Source organism: Populus alba, chromosome 10, assembly GCF_005239225.2.
Source record: "Populus alba chromosome 10, ASM523922v2, whole genome shotgun sequence".
In the NCBI taxonomy this organism is placed as follows: domain Eukaryota; kingdom Viridiplantae; phylum Streptophyta; class Magnoliopsida; order Malpighiales; family Salicaceae; genus Populus; species Populus alba.
This window is the reverse complement of record NC_133293.1, coordinates 9548158-9563727: the sequence shown is the minus strand read 5'-3', so window position 1 is coordinate 9563727 and position 15570 is coordinate 9548158. Positions and strand designations below refer to the sequence as shown.

At 29.7% G+C, this 15570-nt stretch overlaps 1 protein-coding gene across 1 annotated transcript; it reads right to left on the bottom strand.

Moving 5' to 3' along the window:
- Window positions 1–2958: 2958 nt before the first annotated feature.
- On the bottom strand, window positions 2959–4547 carry LOC118061526 (auxin-induced protein 22D). Its single transcript, XM_035074987.2, has 4 exons — window positions 4093–4547; window positions 3760–3965; window positions 3579–3678; window positions 2959–3483 (listed from the first exon to the last, which is right to left on the bottom strand). The coding sequence occupies exons 1-4, from the start codon at window positions 4302–4304 to the stop codon at window positions 3423–3425; spliced, it is 579 nt and encodes a 192-aa protein (XP_034930878.1). The 5' UTR covers window positions 4305–4547; the 3' UTR covers window positions 2959–3422.
- Between the last annotated feature and the right edge of the window lie 11023 nt (window positions 4548–15570).

Genomic DNA, 15570 nt, shown 5'->3' with positions numbered 1-15570 from the left:
GATGCTTTCGATCTTGCCATGGGCAGTAGGCAAGACTGTTTTAATTTAGGCGACAGCTCTGCTTAAGTTCCCTGATGTAAAACTGGGCCTCGAGGAACCATGCTATTAGTCTATGTGATGTGTATTATATATATTTGTTTAAAGTTTAAACCGAAAATCAGTGAGAAAAGAGAAGAATATAACAAAAAACCAGGTATCTTTTTTTGATGAGAAGTAAAATTATAGTCCAATTATGACTTCCATCACTGCATTTATAGCAGTGCAGATCTTGTGCTCTCTGAGATAATGACATGATCCCTTGTTATCCTAGGAAGACGTATCAGTTCAGGATTTATGTTCCCTGGCACTTCCAAGTTCTTCCCTTTGCGCCAATACCTTTGTTGCCAAATTAATGCTTTTTTTAGTGAAAGTTGAGAAAAAGGCAATAGGCGTTCCAGCTGGTGGAAATAACATCATTAGATTGCATATGAAAGATGTTGCTAATTGGCAAGCAACAACGTTGTGTTGCTGACAGTTGTTCTAGCAGCGCAAGTTAGCTGTCTTCTGTCGAAGTACGTGCTTGAGGCTCACTCAGTAGCAACTACTACCCTAAAATGGTAACCGTTCAGGATGCATATCAGTGTCCAGGATGAGGGCTGGTTTTTCTAGTACGTGAATCTTGATCCACAGTGAGCTTCCTTGATCTTTCATAACAACATCAGACTGTTTTTCTGGTTTTTGCTGCAATTGATTCTAGACAGCACATGGACAATTGTATGAGATAAGTATCACAAGAACTGTGTCGGATCTTGTTTTTTGAATCCTTAATTGGTTATTATTTATCAAGTTAGCTCTACACGAGGAGAGTGAAAATGATGATGTTGATATTTGATAATGGATGGCGTGGATCTGCAAGAATTTGCCTTGCAAACAGTTTAGCTACAAGAAGTTGCCTTGTAAATCTTACATTCTAATGCAATGAAACTGGACTTAATAAATCCCATGGAATGCTGTATCTATAGTTTTTTTAACGGAAAGTTGGGAAAGATAAAGTATTAAAAGCATAAATTTATTGCATGGAGGACATATAAATATATGGTGAAATTATAGATTTCTTTATCTTATGAACCAGAAAATTGTAGAGATAGGTTTGCTTTATAGCATGTGGCTCCCAGCTGATCACCTTTTGCCAAAAGCATATTAGACAAGATAATCTTTACTAAGTTCCAAAAATTCGCTCTTTCCTCGATAATATTTTCCTAACCAAACTATATCAGTGATAACACACAGCCACCTAACATGGTAACATTTATAGTGATTGCAGATTTTTTAGGTAGCCAGATATTAGAAGGTAATTTCTCAGAAATGCACATTAAATCAGCTATAATTCCACAAAAACTTTTGTTCCGAACACAGATTGGATGCCTCCTGAATACCTGCGTGTGTGTGCACAGAACGATGTTCCTGCAAGACCAACATTTTCACTTTTGAAAAACTCTGCACGAATCCTTGGATTAATTAGTCCACATTGAATTTAGAAGAAAGTTATCTTGAATTGGAATCTAATTCATTAGTAACTGCTTAATTTCTCAGACAAGCTACAGTTTCCTGCTACTTCAGACTTCTGAGTGTTGACCATCTCTCTCTCTGTCTCTCTGTCACACACGCACAGTGTTTAACCATGTATCACGTGTCATGTGCATATTTCTGGTCTTCACTATTCCCAAAGTGACCTGCTCTCGTTGTCTTTGGCTATGCTAAAGAAAACTGAAAGTGTTAAAGATGAGCATCTTTATTAGCTGAAAGTTAATGCTTTTGAGGCAACTTTTGCTTTCCCTTTACTCTCTCGTTGTGATTGGTTTTCACACACAACCAGAAATCCTAGTCCTCTAGTTAGAGCTCCCCTAAAGCTCTTAGTGCAATTCCATGTAGTGTTGGCTGATAAGCACACAGGGCCATGCGCATGAATTGAAGCTTCCTAATACTGTTATTTTTTTGCTCTACCTTTTCTTTGGGTGTCAGCTGGATTACGTCGAATACCTTTTGGACTTCCCCGTTGGTAGTTAAGTTTAGGATTATGTTAATTAATTTGGATTGATAATATACTAAGAGGATGTCTGATATCTCCTGGTATTGAAGCTGTTTGAAATTTATCTTTGCTTAATTTCCATTTTGATGCAAATAATGTACCTGCGATCACTTTTTTCAATTTTGTATGGTTTGTTGAAGAAGAAGTTGGAGGAGAAATTTAAAGAGGTCTTCCCTGAGTTTGGAAATTCCCATTTTCTTTCTCCAAAAATATTGAGGGAAACTGGGAAAGATATCATCAAGGAAGTATCTTTGAGTTCCCTTGACAAAATTATTGCTTCTATTTGAGATATAACTAAATTATATCTGCTCTTGTAAAATGAAAATTTCTGTTTCTTTCCTCTCCTCTGGAATAGCTAAATAATTTATGTAGCTTTCGTTTCTTTTATTATTCGCCCTCCTTCCTTGTACTGCTCAAAAAGAATTTTGAAAAAAAAAGGTGGGGAGGTGTTTAAACTCGAATTAAACTCGATTGGTACCTGGTCATCTTAAGATTGAGATTCCCTCTATTTCTTTCTTTTTTCCCATTATTTTCTTGTTTTCTCTTTGTTCTTTTAGTGAAAATCTTTATTTAACACCGGCTCGTTGGCATTATTAGTAAATCAAGATTCCATGGACCAGACCTCATTCTCTTTTTCGAAAGTATTCTTCTTGATTGCATTGAGTCTTTATGCTGCCTTTCAAATAAACAAAACTTGGATCAGATTTCATGGAGATCCCACTGCTTGTGGTAGAGTTTATAATCATAATATTAATTGGGTGGTTTGTGTAGAGATTGGCACTCAAGGACTTGATCAAGCTGTTTCACACTGACTAGAGAACACAGAACCATATCAATCACATGTTTTAGCTGAGGAAGATAAGAATATAGTCAGAAACAATTACAGGATATGTTAGAGAACTGTCAAACACACTTTTGTATTTAGCTTTAGCGGTGTATGGAGAACATTACATGGCAAAAACATGGACGACCCTGTCTTAATTTCCATATGTTTCTTTTCTGTTTTGATTTTACATAATTGCATTTGAAGCAATAACAACTTCCTGTATCCAGTTTTGGTTTTGGTGAGATTACAAGGACCAACAAAATGACACCATAGATGTCCAAACCACCAGATATCTCGCTGCCACACCCTAGGATAGAAACCGTAACTTCACTCTGATTTTCCCTGTTTCCTGTCTAAAACTTCCAGCCATCTGTAGAAAACCCAGTCAAGAGAGAGACCTAGATTCAGATTTGAGTTTTCTTCCTGGAAAACCCAAGCTGAAAGATTTTCTCAAGGGATGAATCTTCTCTTCTCCCTGATCCCGTGGGTTAACATGGCCTGTGGGTTTTTCATACACCACAACCCAAACTAACCTGTTGCTTCTGATCCTTTAATGATTCTCAATTTCTTACAGGATGACAGGAACATACTGCAAATAAGAATAAACCTTGTGAGAAAATTTATCACATAACATACAGACATGGATTCAAATGATCTTGAGAGAGAGAGGCATGCAGAACTTACACCCATGGAACATCTCCGATCAGCATCCAGTCACCATCTTTGTCCTCATAAGTAGGTGCATATTCTGATCCTTTGTAGCCTTCCCTTTCAGAGTACTCACCTGGCATAGTTACAGAGTTCATCATCAGAATAATAAGAACAACATAAAGCTGCACATGCATATTTATCAAAATATTCTTACCTATGGTGAGCTTGAACATGTTCTCTAAAGCCTCTAGGAGCTCAGGGTATCCCTTGTAAACCTTGAGATCAATCTTTCTAAGGTATGGTGCTCCATCCATGCTTACTTTAACGTACATCCCAGCTGCAGCCTCGGCCTCAGCTTTCTTTGGCTGCAGGATGTTTTTCCGGTAGGATCTGATTGGTGGCCAGCCCACTATCTGTGCCCTGCATGTTGCATGTACATGGAATGAATGAGTGCTACAATACATCATAGAAAACTCACAAAGTGCGAATCGATCTAAAAAAAAAAACGAAAGACCGTGAACCGAAAACAAGAAAACTTCTGACTTACTTGGGAGCAGGGGCAGTTTCTTGGTCATCATGTCGAGGATCAGAATTGCCTTTTGCTCCACGCTCCTCTCTGGTCTCTGGCAATGGTCGTTTGTTGTTTCTAGCACCAGAAACTGCTTGTTCTTCATTAGCACAGCTCGTCCCCGGCAACCCCAGCCTAAGCTCAGTTGCCTTGAGGTTGAGATCATTCTCATATGCAACACCACCTTCCATATTTTCCAACAATCTTTGTTCAAAAAAAGGAGCTGCTAAGAGATGATGTATACAAGACTTGGAAATTGCTCTTGTGATTTCCTTTGGTAAATGATTCTTGAGAGAAATGGTAGCTAGTTTTTTCTGTGAGGGGGTGCAGGTGTGAATGGAAACAAGTGTATTTTATATACAAAAGGAAGATGTTGAGAGAAATGCCTGGTTATTCTCTCTTCAAATGCATGAATTATGGACCAAGGCAAGCTAAGCCTGTCGGTAGCAATGGCAGCACCTTTGAGGCAACCTGTCGCATTCAGGGGACAAGAGTGGGACAAGCACGGCCGCCCATATGGAAGACTTTTGAGAGCAAATTTTAAGCGGGAACGGTCAAGGTGAGTTACGGGGGTTGTGGGAGGAAAATCAGGAACGTTGGCTCCTTCAAAACGGAAAAGATGAGGAAACAGCTCCATGTGGGCGATGGGGTCCGCATGGCTAGGTCGGTGTGGACATGGTATGGCCATGTGGGGGCTGGAATTTGATGGGTTGTGGGCTCCATGACATGTAGGATATCGTGTGGACATGGTCAGCCATCCTCTTATTAACGCCCAATAAAAAAATTAGTAGTATATGTCTTTTGTAATGATTGATTGATTTGTGTCATTAGCTAAAATAATATGAGAACCTTGAGTAATTAAGTGAATTCAAGCGGGGTCTAATTATAATTAGCTTAAATATCTTAAAGTCCAAAGCAGCTCATTCTTTTAAAATAAACCTTCCACATTACCATCATGATGACCGTACCATGATGTAATTATTAGCTAATCTTTTCTCAACAAACAGCATCATGATGTCTTGGGGTGTTAATATGAAATGCAGTTAACGGGCAGGTCAGAATTGCGTTTTATGAAGTAGATTTTTTATTTTAAAATATTTTTTTTATTCCTATGTTAAAATTATTTATTAGCACTAAAATAAACATCAATTTAATACTTTTAAAAAGCTAAAGGCATTTTTTAAAATAATTTAAAAAAAAAAAAAAAAGAGCATAAGATGAAGTTGTGAAGTGCTTTTCAATGCCCCCACAGAATAATTCTGTGGTATGTTTTCTGGTTAACTTATGGATTTCACAGTTAATAAAATAAAAAGTGATGGTTTGCAAATAAAGCAAGTTAAAGAGTGTAGATTTCAAGGGTGCAGCATCATAGCACCTTCCCCGTTTGGGCTCAGAGGGGTGAGTCCCACTCGGTCCACTGGTCTGAATCTGTGCGTAGGATGATCATTTCCGAGCTCTGCAGCTCTGCAGATTATCAACATCATCAGGGTCCATTCCTGCTGCTGCTGCACCACCCGTGCGCCTTAAAATGTTGTTCAATAATTGTCATCTTTATTTTTTATGAAACATTTTACACAGCTTATATTCGATGAAACATCATGGAAAACTCTTGTTTCTATCTGAAACATTTTACACGTCATTGTCTTCTTCCAATTATTTCTTTGTCCCTTGAAATTTGAATTACAAGTGAAATCAATTTCTTATGCTCTTTATATATATATAAAGTTCAAGTATTTTTGTGTGCGTGTTTGCTAATTAATTAGACCATACTATATACATGGATAAGCTCTTTATTTGTTCTGTCAAGAAACGAAGCTCTCACAATTAAGTGGCTAGGCTACAGAAGATCCTTCTACATACGTAATTTATTGTTGTATTGGACACGTATTGCAAGTAATGTGGTTTAATATAGGTTTGCCTTCAAAGCCTAGAGAAAATTGTTGAAAAAAAACATATTATTAGAAGCGTGTTTGATAATGTGATAATAATTATATTTTAAAAAGCTTGTTGTATAGAAATACATCTAAAAATATTTTTTTACTTTTTAAAATTTATTTTTAATATTAGAATATTAAAATAATTCAAAAATATTAAAAATATATGTATATTTAAGCAAAAAAAATCTATTAAAAAATCTTTTCAATGTGAGATAAATTTTTAAAATAATCTTTTATAAGGTTATTCTAGATTTATGATATAATCTATGGGTTTAACAAGTTAACTCTATTAACTCGATGTTTTTTCTTTTTCTAATTGATATTTTTTTTCTTCTCAATTTTATCTTTTAATATTTAGTTGATTAGGAAATTAAGCTTCGTGATGTGTTTTGGTATACTTATTATAAGGTTATCTTTGTCTCAATGAGTTGGATCATAGCCTCATAGGTTTGGTGAGTTGAACATGGTTGACTCGAGTCATTTCTTTTTATTATTTTTTTTATAATTTTATCTTTCAACATTGAGTTAATTGAGAATTAAGCTTCATAATTTGTTTCAGTTTTTTTTTTTCTACTGGGTTATCTTGGTTTCATAACATGAGATGTGGGTTTGGTTGGTTAACCCAAGTTGACTTGGGTTATTTTTTTTTGTCTTTTTTAATTATTTTTTTTTAGATACATCCTTTAATATTAGGTTCATTGGAAATTAAGTTTCTTAATTTGTTTTGATTTGATTTATATGCGATTATCATGATTTCATAACTCAGTATATAGATTGACAAATTAACTTGAGTTGACCCAAATCGATCTAATATGTTGCCATCTTAATGTTTAGTAAAAAATCTAATCTTAAATATTTATTTTCACTCAAATTATGTTTTTACTGGCCATTCAAATTGTCTTTGAAGTTTGGAGCCACAAAGACAAATAAGTCATGTTAGATTAATTTCCATATGGTTTATTTTTAACTAGAAAAAAAATTAACAATGCTTAGGATATTTTTTATGTTAAAAATAAAATATGATCTAACAGGCAACGTAGCACGGGCTAATAATCTAGTATATACTAAAAGGAAACACACTTTTACTATAGAAATGGCATAATTGAAATTTTTCTCCAATTTTTTCATTGTAGAGGGTGTTGTTGAGGAAAATCTGTAATTTTCTTCTTTTTAGAAAACAAGTTTTTCTTATATTTATTTTCTATTCATAGTTGATATTTTTATCATTTTATAATTGGCCTATTCAGCACCCCCTTTTTTTTTATCTTTATTTTTGTAATATTTTTTTTAGTTTTTCCTCCTTTTTGTGAAAAATATTATTTTTATTCTTTACACTTAGAATATTTATCACTTTACACTTAGCTATTTTATACAATTCCTTTTGTTCTTGTCTTTATTTTTTTGTAATTTTTTTTTTCTTTACACCTTTTGTTTTTCAAAAAATCTTTATACAAAGATTAAAGAAATAATATTTCAATGTAGAAATTGCAATATTGTCATATTTTTTTTACTATGTTAAAAATAAGCTTAAAATCTTACATGTTTTTATTAACATATATGATTTTCACTATATTTCATTATATATAAACATTGATTTTTTGATTCACAGTTATATTTTTTTACTTTCTATCAATAAAACATGATAATAACACTTGCACATTAATTCATTTTCATTAGGAGAAAGCAATTATTCGACTTGCAGCCAGACGAGTTGAATAGATACACTAACACTTTTTTTTATTTTATTAATAGAGATGGTTCTTACTTTATTTAATTAAATTCATGCATAAGCTTTTTTAATTTTTAATTTGAATTTTTATTGTAAAAAAACATTTAAAAAAATTTTCATATTTATTTTTTTTCAAAAAATATTATTCTATCAATGGTGACACGTGCATCAAATAACTAGTTTGACTATAAACATAGCAACTTTAAGGTATTTAATTTTTATTATATATTGACGCGTAGTATGTTGATGTATTTGGTCATATGTGCGTAATTGTTTTATTATTATTGTTATTGTTATTATTTGATGTAAATGTATGCATTTTTATTTTTATCATTTGAGTATATGTTTTTATAAATTTGTGAATTAATTGCTTCTAATTGTAATTAACTGACACAAAATATCTACTTTACATCCTTATCATTAACAAAAATTAATTTGAGAGAGAAAATAATTGTCTATCTCCTCGTAAAGTATGTTCCATGAATAATATATTTTTTAATATTGGTTTTATATATTTTTCCTTTAACATTATATTCACCATTAAATAGTTTTATAATTTATTTTGATTTACTTTTAGGTTAACCTGATTGATTTGAGTTTTTCTATTTATTCTTTGTAATTATTGTTTTTTCTAATTTTATCATTAAACATTTAAATTGATTGAAGATTAAATTTTATAAATTATTTATATTTTTTTTTTATAAAATTATCTCAATCTTATAACTCATATTTGACAAGTTAACCTGTGTTGATTTGAGTTTTTTATTTAGTTTTTTTTTCAATTTTATTTTTCAAATTTAGATATTAAAAGTCGAACTTAAATATATATTTTTATTTATTTGTATAAGACTATTACTATCTTTGGACACAAGTAAACTATAGTGTTTTTTTTTTTAAAAAAAAAAATAGTCAACTATAGTCCATGCATGGGTGCCAAGTGGATACAAAATGAAAACATCAACAATTAAGGTCCAGTTTGTTTGTTGGAAAATAGTAAAAATAAAGATAAAAATATCGAAATGGAAAAAAAAAAAAAGGTTTCCTAATATATATATATATATATATATAAAAAAAAAAAACAATTGAAATATATCCAAAGTTCCTCAACATGGTTTACCATGTGGATTGAGAAATGGACCTGGATTGATCATAAAAAGAAAAGGATTATTAATACCAATACTTTTGGATTTTTTTCAATTGCGTTCTAATACATTTATTTTTTTCTATTCCAGTTCCTACAGAAATTAGATGTGAATTATCTTACATTGTGTTATATTCAATAATATTTTAAACCACATTTATATTTATAATATGAACATATATATGTGCAACTATATTACACATAGCTTCAAATTGCAATTAAAGAAAACTTTTTTATCTTTTCAAGTTGCAGTTATCCTATTTGTTTTTACATATTAGAATTGTTTTTTTTAAAAAAATTAATTTTTTTCGCTTTAAATTAATATTTTTTGTTGTTTTTAGATTTTTTTAATGTGGTAATATCAAAAACAAATTTTTAAAAATTAAAAAATATATTATGGTTATGAGAAAAAGGAAATTTACTGTATCATACATGTACATACAGCTCTGTATTGTCAAATCTAGTTGTATATATAATATAAAATTGTAGATATATAATCTTGTAAAATGTTTTCTATACAAAATCCATAAAAAAAAAATATTTAAAACTCAAAAGTAATATTTTTCAAATAAAAAACACTCAAATAGCTTAAGCAGAGTTAGATATGTTGGTTTTTTTTTCGGGTAGGAAGATTTTATTTTGAAGCTAGGATGAATACAAAAATATTTTTGATGGATTCCAAAATAATATATATATATATATATATATATATATATATATATATATATATATATGTATAGTAATTATCCCAAAAACATTTCAAACCTCGAAAGATCTTATTTTCAGGAATCATTAACAAGCCAGTACGAATGCATGAGCTGGAAAGTGTATACTGTCTTGATTTGGACAGCAACATCAATGTAATCTGTACAAAATTCGCTAAATTATGTGGTGCAGGACCATTGACCATATAAAATATGAAAGCTGTTTGATGGCTTGCACTAGCTAGTGGTACCAGATCGACTTTGTGCTCGGCACGTGGACAATCAAGAGGAGTCACTGCCTAGATAGCAATGCCCAGCGGAAGAATCAAGGGAGTTTGACATTATTTAAAAAGTGTTTTAAAAAAAATCTTATTTTTTTTAATTTTAAATTAATATATTTTTATATATTCAAATTATTTTAATATACTAACCTTAAAAATTATTTTTTAAAAATAAAAAAATATTATTAACATACTTTTTTTAATAAAAAACATTTTAAAAAGAAATCACAACTGCTCTTCCCAATACTTCGAAAAAATATCAAATTTTCATTGAAGATATTTTTTATTTATAAAATAGACTGTAACAGTAAAATAATTTTTTTATTTTTATAAAACTTTTAAATATTGTTTTTTAAAGTAAAATTGTATTTTCACTTGGTTAATTTATCTTTTAATAATTATTCAAGAATTTTATTATTATATTTATGCACAATAAAATAACTTTGTTGTCCTTAAAAGCAAAAAATTATTTAATAATAATATTGCTATATTACTACTACTACTACAACTATAATTATTTTATTTTATAATTCAATATTAGTTTTTTAAAATAAAAAAATATTCATATTATATTTAAATTTATTAAATAAATCAATTCCTATTAGGTTAGTTTTTATATATTTTATTGGAAATTTATGCTACACAAAGATCTAAAATAAAAAATTGAACAATTTATCTTTTTACCCAGGCTTAATGATTTCTTTTATGTTTTTTAAAATATAGTTCGGCCCGGTCGCTAAATAAACTAGTTCGGGTCTCTTTTATGTTTCCACACAATTTTTCGAGGTTGGATATGTGTATGATATGACTTATCAATGAAATGGAAAAAGGACCCAGGCCGGCAAACTTTGACTGAGTACTTATGACATGGACCCTCACAACAATGGTGGTGCACACGGATTCTGATTCATGTCTGGTTGTAAGCAAATAGACGAGTGGCAGTGATCGGTGTTGAGATTTATTGCTGTTTGTTTTTCTATTTAAAAAAAAATTAAAAAATTATTTTATTTATTTTAAATTAATATATTTTTTAATATTTTTAAATCATTTTAATATGTTAATATCAATAATAATTTTTAAAAACTAAAATAATAATTTTAACATATTTCTATATAAAAAATATTTTAAAAAACAACTATAACATTATAAAAGTAGCATTGCAGTTGTTTGGTCTGTTTGTTTTTATTCCAAATCTATCCCTTAGCCTTCGTCTTTATTACAAGTCATGGTCTTGGACCCGGTGCAGTTGCTTAGAGAGCGATTTTTAAACAAGAAAGAAAAAAAACATCTTTCGCTTTTTAGTTTTTACACGATATTCGTGATCATCACCATTTTGAACTTCTCAAGTTAGGCATGATTGAATTTGTACCGAACTCATATGTTGTTAGTGTCCATGCTACAAACAGTTATACTTGACTTTGACTTTATTTGAGTGATAAATTAATGTATTTTATTTATAATTTTATAAAAGTACTTTTTATCTTTAATGATTACCAAGTTCACGAGTAGAGATAAAGTTTTTTTTGATAAAATTATTTTGTAAAAAAAATTATAAAATAATTATAATTAAGAATATTTTTATTACAATAAAATATTATTTTTAAATATTTATTGTTAATATTCTATTAAAATTGAATATTAATTATGCCATTACATATTATGTTCTTTTATTTATAAGGAAAATTAGTTGTTTTTATATAATAAGGTATGCAAGATATTTGAAACTAATATGTGGATTTTTATTAAATAATGAGTATATTGAATTAACTCATATAATGATTTCATATGTGCGCATGTGTGTGTTGAACTACTCACATATCAGTTGTGTAAGTAATCATTTAACTTGATATCACTAAATTATATTATATAAAAAAATGCTATGTTTTTCTGATTACTTGTTGCTTTAATTGAGGGTAATGAATATGAAAATGTTGGATATAATATAAACCATATGAAGATGTTTTAATAATCAAGAGACGATTTATTGCTTATGTAAACTAGAAAATAAATACTACATATGTTTTTAAATAATATTAATTATAAAATTATTGTGTAATGTAAAATGAGATTTAAAAAGAGTTTTTAATATTGTTAAAATAATTTATAATTATTATGTTTAGAATAAATATGATCTGATAGAGCAAATGCACCTCATGCTCAAATTTCTAAATTAAAACATTTTAGATAAAATGATAATAGTTATATTGAAAATCTGGTCACTAAAAGATCAAGTTAAATTAAATATGACTTTTCTAATACTTGAGAAATTGTGATGTCTTTTTAGACATCATACTTATTATTTAAATATAAATCAATTAATTCATTAAATTGAAAATAATTTAAATAATTTAATTTATTAATCTTATTTTAATTAGGATTATGCTTTGTATTTAGACCAACTTATTATAAACTTAATGAATCATATATATTAAAAATCACTTGTAAGAAATTAAACTTGATTATTAATGAGTTTTAGAAATTGAGGACAAAGATGTAATTAATACATGATATTATAATTTTAAACCAAGAAAAATCAATTAGTAACTTGATTGCATAAATTTCTAATAAACTATCTTAATATAAAATATGTGATATTTTTCAATGAACAAAGTGATATCTTGTCATTAATATAGATATTAGTTTTTTTTTATATAAATATAATGATATGTCTAAGAATGATGCAATGTGAAGTATTGCAGCAAGTACATGCACAATACAAACAAGAGAAAAAAATAATACTTAATGCATAACAATTTTTTTTATATAAAAAAGTTTAGGAGATTTTTAATCTAGTAATTTGTTTTAAAATATAGTTAGAAGTTAAACAATTAAATAATTTGTGATTTGTGACAACCCAACAACATCGAAGAAGTAATCAAAAGCTGGAAGAAAAAATTGATACCCGAAAAATGATTTATAACAATTTAATTTTGAAGAGTTTTATCAAAACCCGGAAGAAAGTATTAATTTTTAAGTAATTTTCGTTAAAACCGCAGATAACCCTAAACTATTTAAGAATCCTGAAAATTTTAAAAATTAGCGTTTTTTGCTGCCTACATGTTTAATATGTTTTGTTTTAAAAGAAACACAACACATGAGTTTGCTGTAAGAGCCTACTGCGGACCGGACAAGATTTTACTGGTACTGCTGTTTGTTGCATTAGCATAGATGCATTGAACATGACAAAAATAGATTCCTCCCTTCAAATTTCTTAAAATCTATGTAGTCTCTTCCGCTAAACAAACACTGTGTTTATTATAATGTAGGCGCAGGCTTTAAGACTTTCTCGGGTTTCCACCTGGCTACCATACAATATCATTGAAAAATGAGAAATTTATGTGAAATACATACAGAAATTCATTGCAGCAACCAGTGATCAAACACGATCATTTATACCAACCAAAACCAATATTTTTGATCTGCTAAACGTGTTCTAAGCATTTTTCTTCTATGGAAACATAACTTTCCGATACTGTGACGATGCAAGTAAAATCCGAGGATTAGAACTTGGAACTTCTTATGCTCATCGATACTCCATCTTCGTTCACGATCAAGGTGTTTCCTCATCTACGCAGATATATTTTAGATATAGCTAGCAAGGCCAGACTATAGGACATAGCTTAGCGAGAGTAACACAGATGTACTGTCCTCCTTGCATATTCTCCAGTGTCGTGATTATAATACATGTATCTTGTGGTTACAATGAAACAGACACGCCAGGCCAGGCTACAGGATGGCATGGGCTGGATTGCTTGATTTTATGCTCTCTTAGCAAGTCGGCGATGGACGATCTTTGCTCTTTTAGTGTAGCTTAATCGGTGCTGCTCTTAATTATCCTCGAAAAAACGAAACAGATTAATAACTAGGCATGAATATGTATGGACTCTAACAAGCATTATGGGCTGCAGGCAATGTCCAAGAGTAACCAGAACAGGTGAAAGCTTGAAGAGGTGGAAAGAATTTCTTAGCTTCGAGAATACCCATGAACTCAACGTCGGCAAAACGACAGTACAGCTTAGCGAGAGTATAGCACTACTGGTCCCAAACAAGCCACCGCGTATTGGAAATAGAAATGGACATCCAACTCATGAGAAACCCTCAGGTCCCCCACCGACGACGGGAGGAGAAGTCGAGAAAAATAAAATGGGGCAGGCACCTTTCCCTGCATTAAATCCGTGGGCTTTCTCTTATTAATTTCGAACTCTTGAACATTCACCTCTAACCCCCCAAAGGACCACATTTGCACGAGAAAAAGGGTCCACCTTTGTTTTCCTTGCAAATATTTAATATTTCGGATGCCCAACTCAACTCGTGTATTTCACCATAATCATTGTTGGACCAAAACCTTGTGTTTAATGGCTTGCTCAATATCCCACCCACCTCGCCCTCTAAATACGCCTGTCAAACATAATTGCATGAGGCACCTTGATGATGATGTACGCTGACATATATATAATTACAGTGAATTTTATCCAAGAAAATATTTTGTCGGTATATCTATCAATAAACACCAATAAAATAACTAATAAATTGAAAAGTTATTAGTGATTTTTAAGGGATTTTTGAATTTTTTTTATTAAATTAAAATTTTTAATTAAATAATATCAACAAAAAAATTATAAATATTAATATTTAATTATTTATCGGTAAAATCGTCGGTAAAATACTTTAATAAAAAGATTATAATCCATTATTTTTAATAAGAAAGATAGTTTTGTTTTTAGAAAGTAGGGATGATAATAGTCAATCATAAATAAAGTTACACGTGCTTAAAATTAAAGATATTAGATAATATTTATGCAACAAGATAATTAAATACCACTTTTTTTTTATAATGACAAAATTTTTATATAATCAATGTGTTCACTTTGCCTTCTACAAGGTTAACTTAGATAATATAAATACCACCACCTTAATTTTTGAAATAATTACTACAAAACATGCATATCTTTCAATTTCATGTGCCTAAAAAAAAACACCTTAAAAAACTAATATATGAATTAAAATTTTTTTATAGCCAAGTATTCATATTCATTTTCTATGGAAGTATTAATAAATAAAAAAACGTGGACAATTGGCAGTGATTTCTTAAAAAAATTCCACAGACATGGATCAGAAAAAGTTAGATGCTAATTTCTGTAATAATTATATGCACTAATAAAAGATAATGATCAGGTATATGTCTCGTAATGAGGTGGACCTCCATCCAATTCAAATCATTATGGTTTTTTTTCCTGGTCAAAATGGGTAAAAACACATCCAAGCTAAGCGAGTGAATATTGATACATAACTAGATTATTAGTTAATGCTAAAAGAAAACATTCAAGCGTTTTTTAACATTTTTTTAAAATCATAAAGTTAAACATGATACCTATTGAATATTAAATAAATTAAATTAACTCGTCAAATTTATTATTCAAATTATAAAATTAAAATAATCCTATAAAAAAATAAATAAAAAAAATTATAAAACCAAATTAAAAAAATATTCAACAAAAAAAAACAAAAAAAATAAATAGGATCAACTTGCTAAAATCATGATTAAGGCTAAAATATCATAATAACCTCATAAAAATTAAATTGAAACATATTATGAAGCATAATTTTTAAAACAATCTAATATTGAATAATAAAATAATAAAATTATTAAATTGAAGGGTAAAAT

What these genes read in the sequence shown, in the direction of transcription:
- LOC118061526 (XM_035074987.2), bottom strand. Translation starts at nt 4,304, where the DNA reads ATGGAAGGTGGTGTTGCATATGAGAATGATCTCAACCTCAAGGCAACT. An exon ending in CATGTTCAAGCTCACCATAG is followed by an intron (nt 3,679 to 3,759) that starts GTAAGAATATTT and finishes TAACTATGCCAG; the next exon opens with GTGAGTACTCTGAAAGGGAA. An exon ending in ATCGGAGATGTTCCATGGGT is followed by an intron (nt 3,484 to 3,578) that starts GTAAGTTCTGCA and finishes TCTTATTTGCAG; the next exon opens with TATGTTCCTGTCATCCTGTA.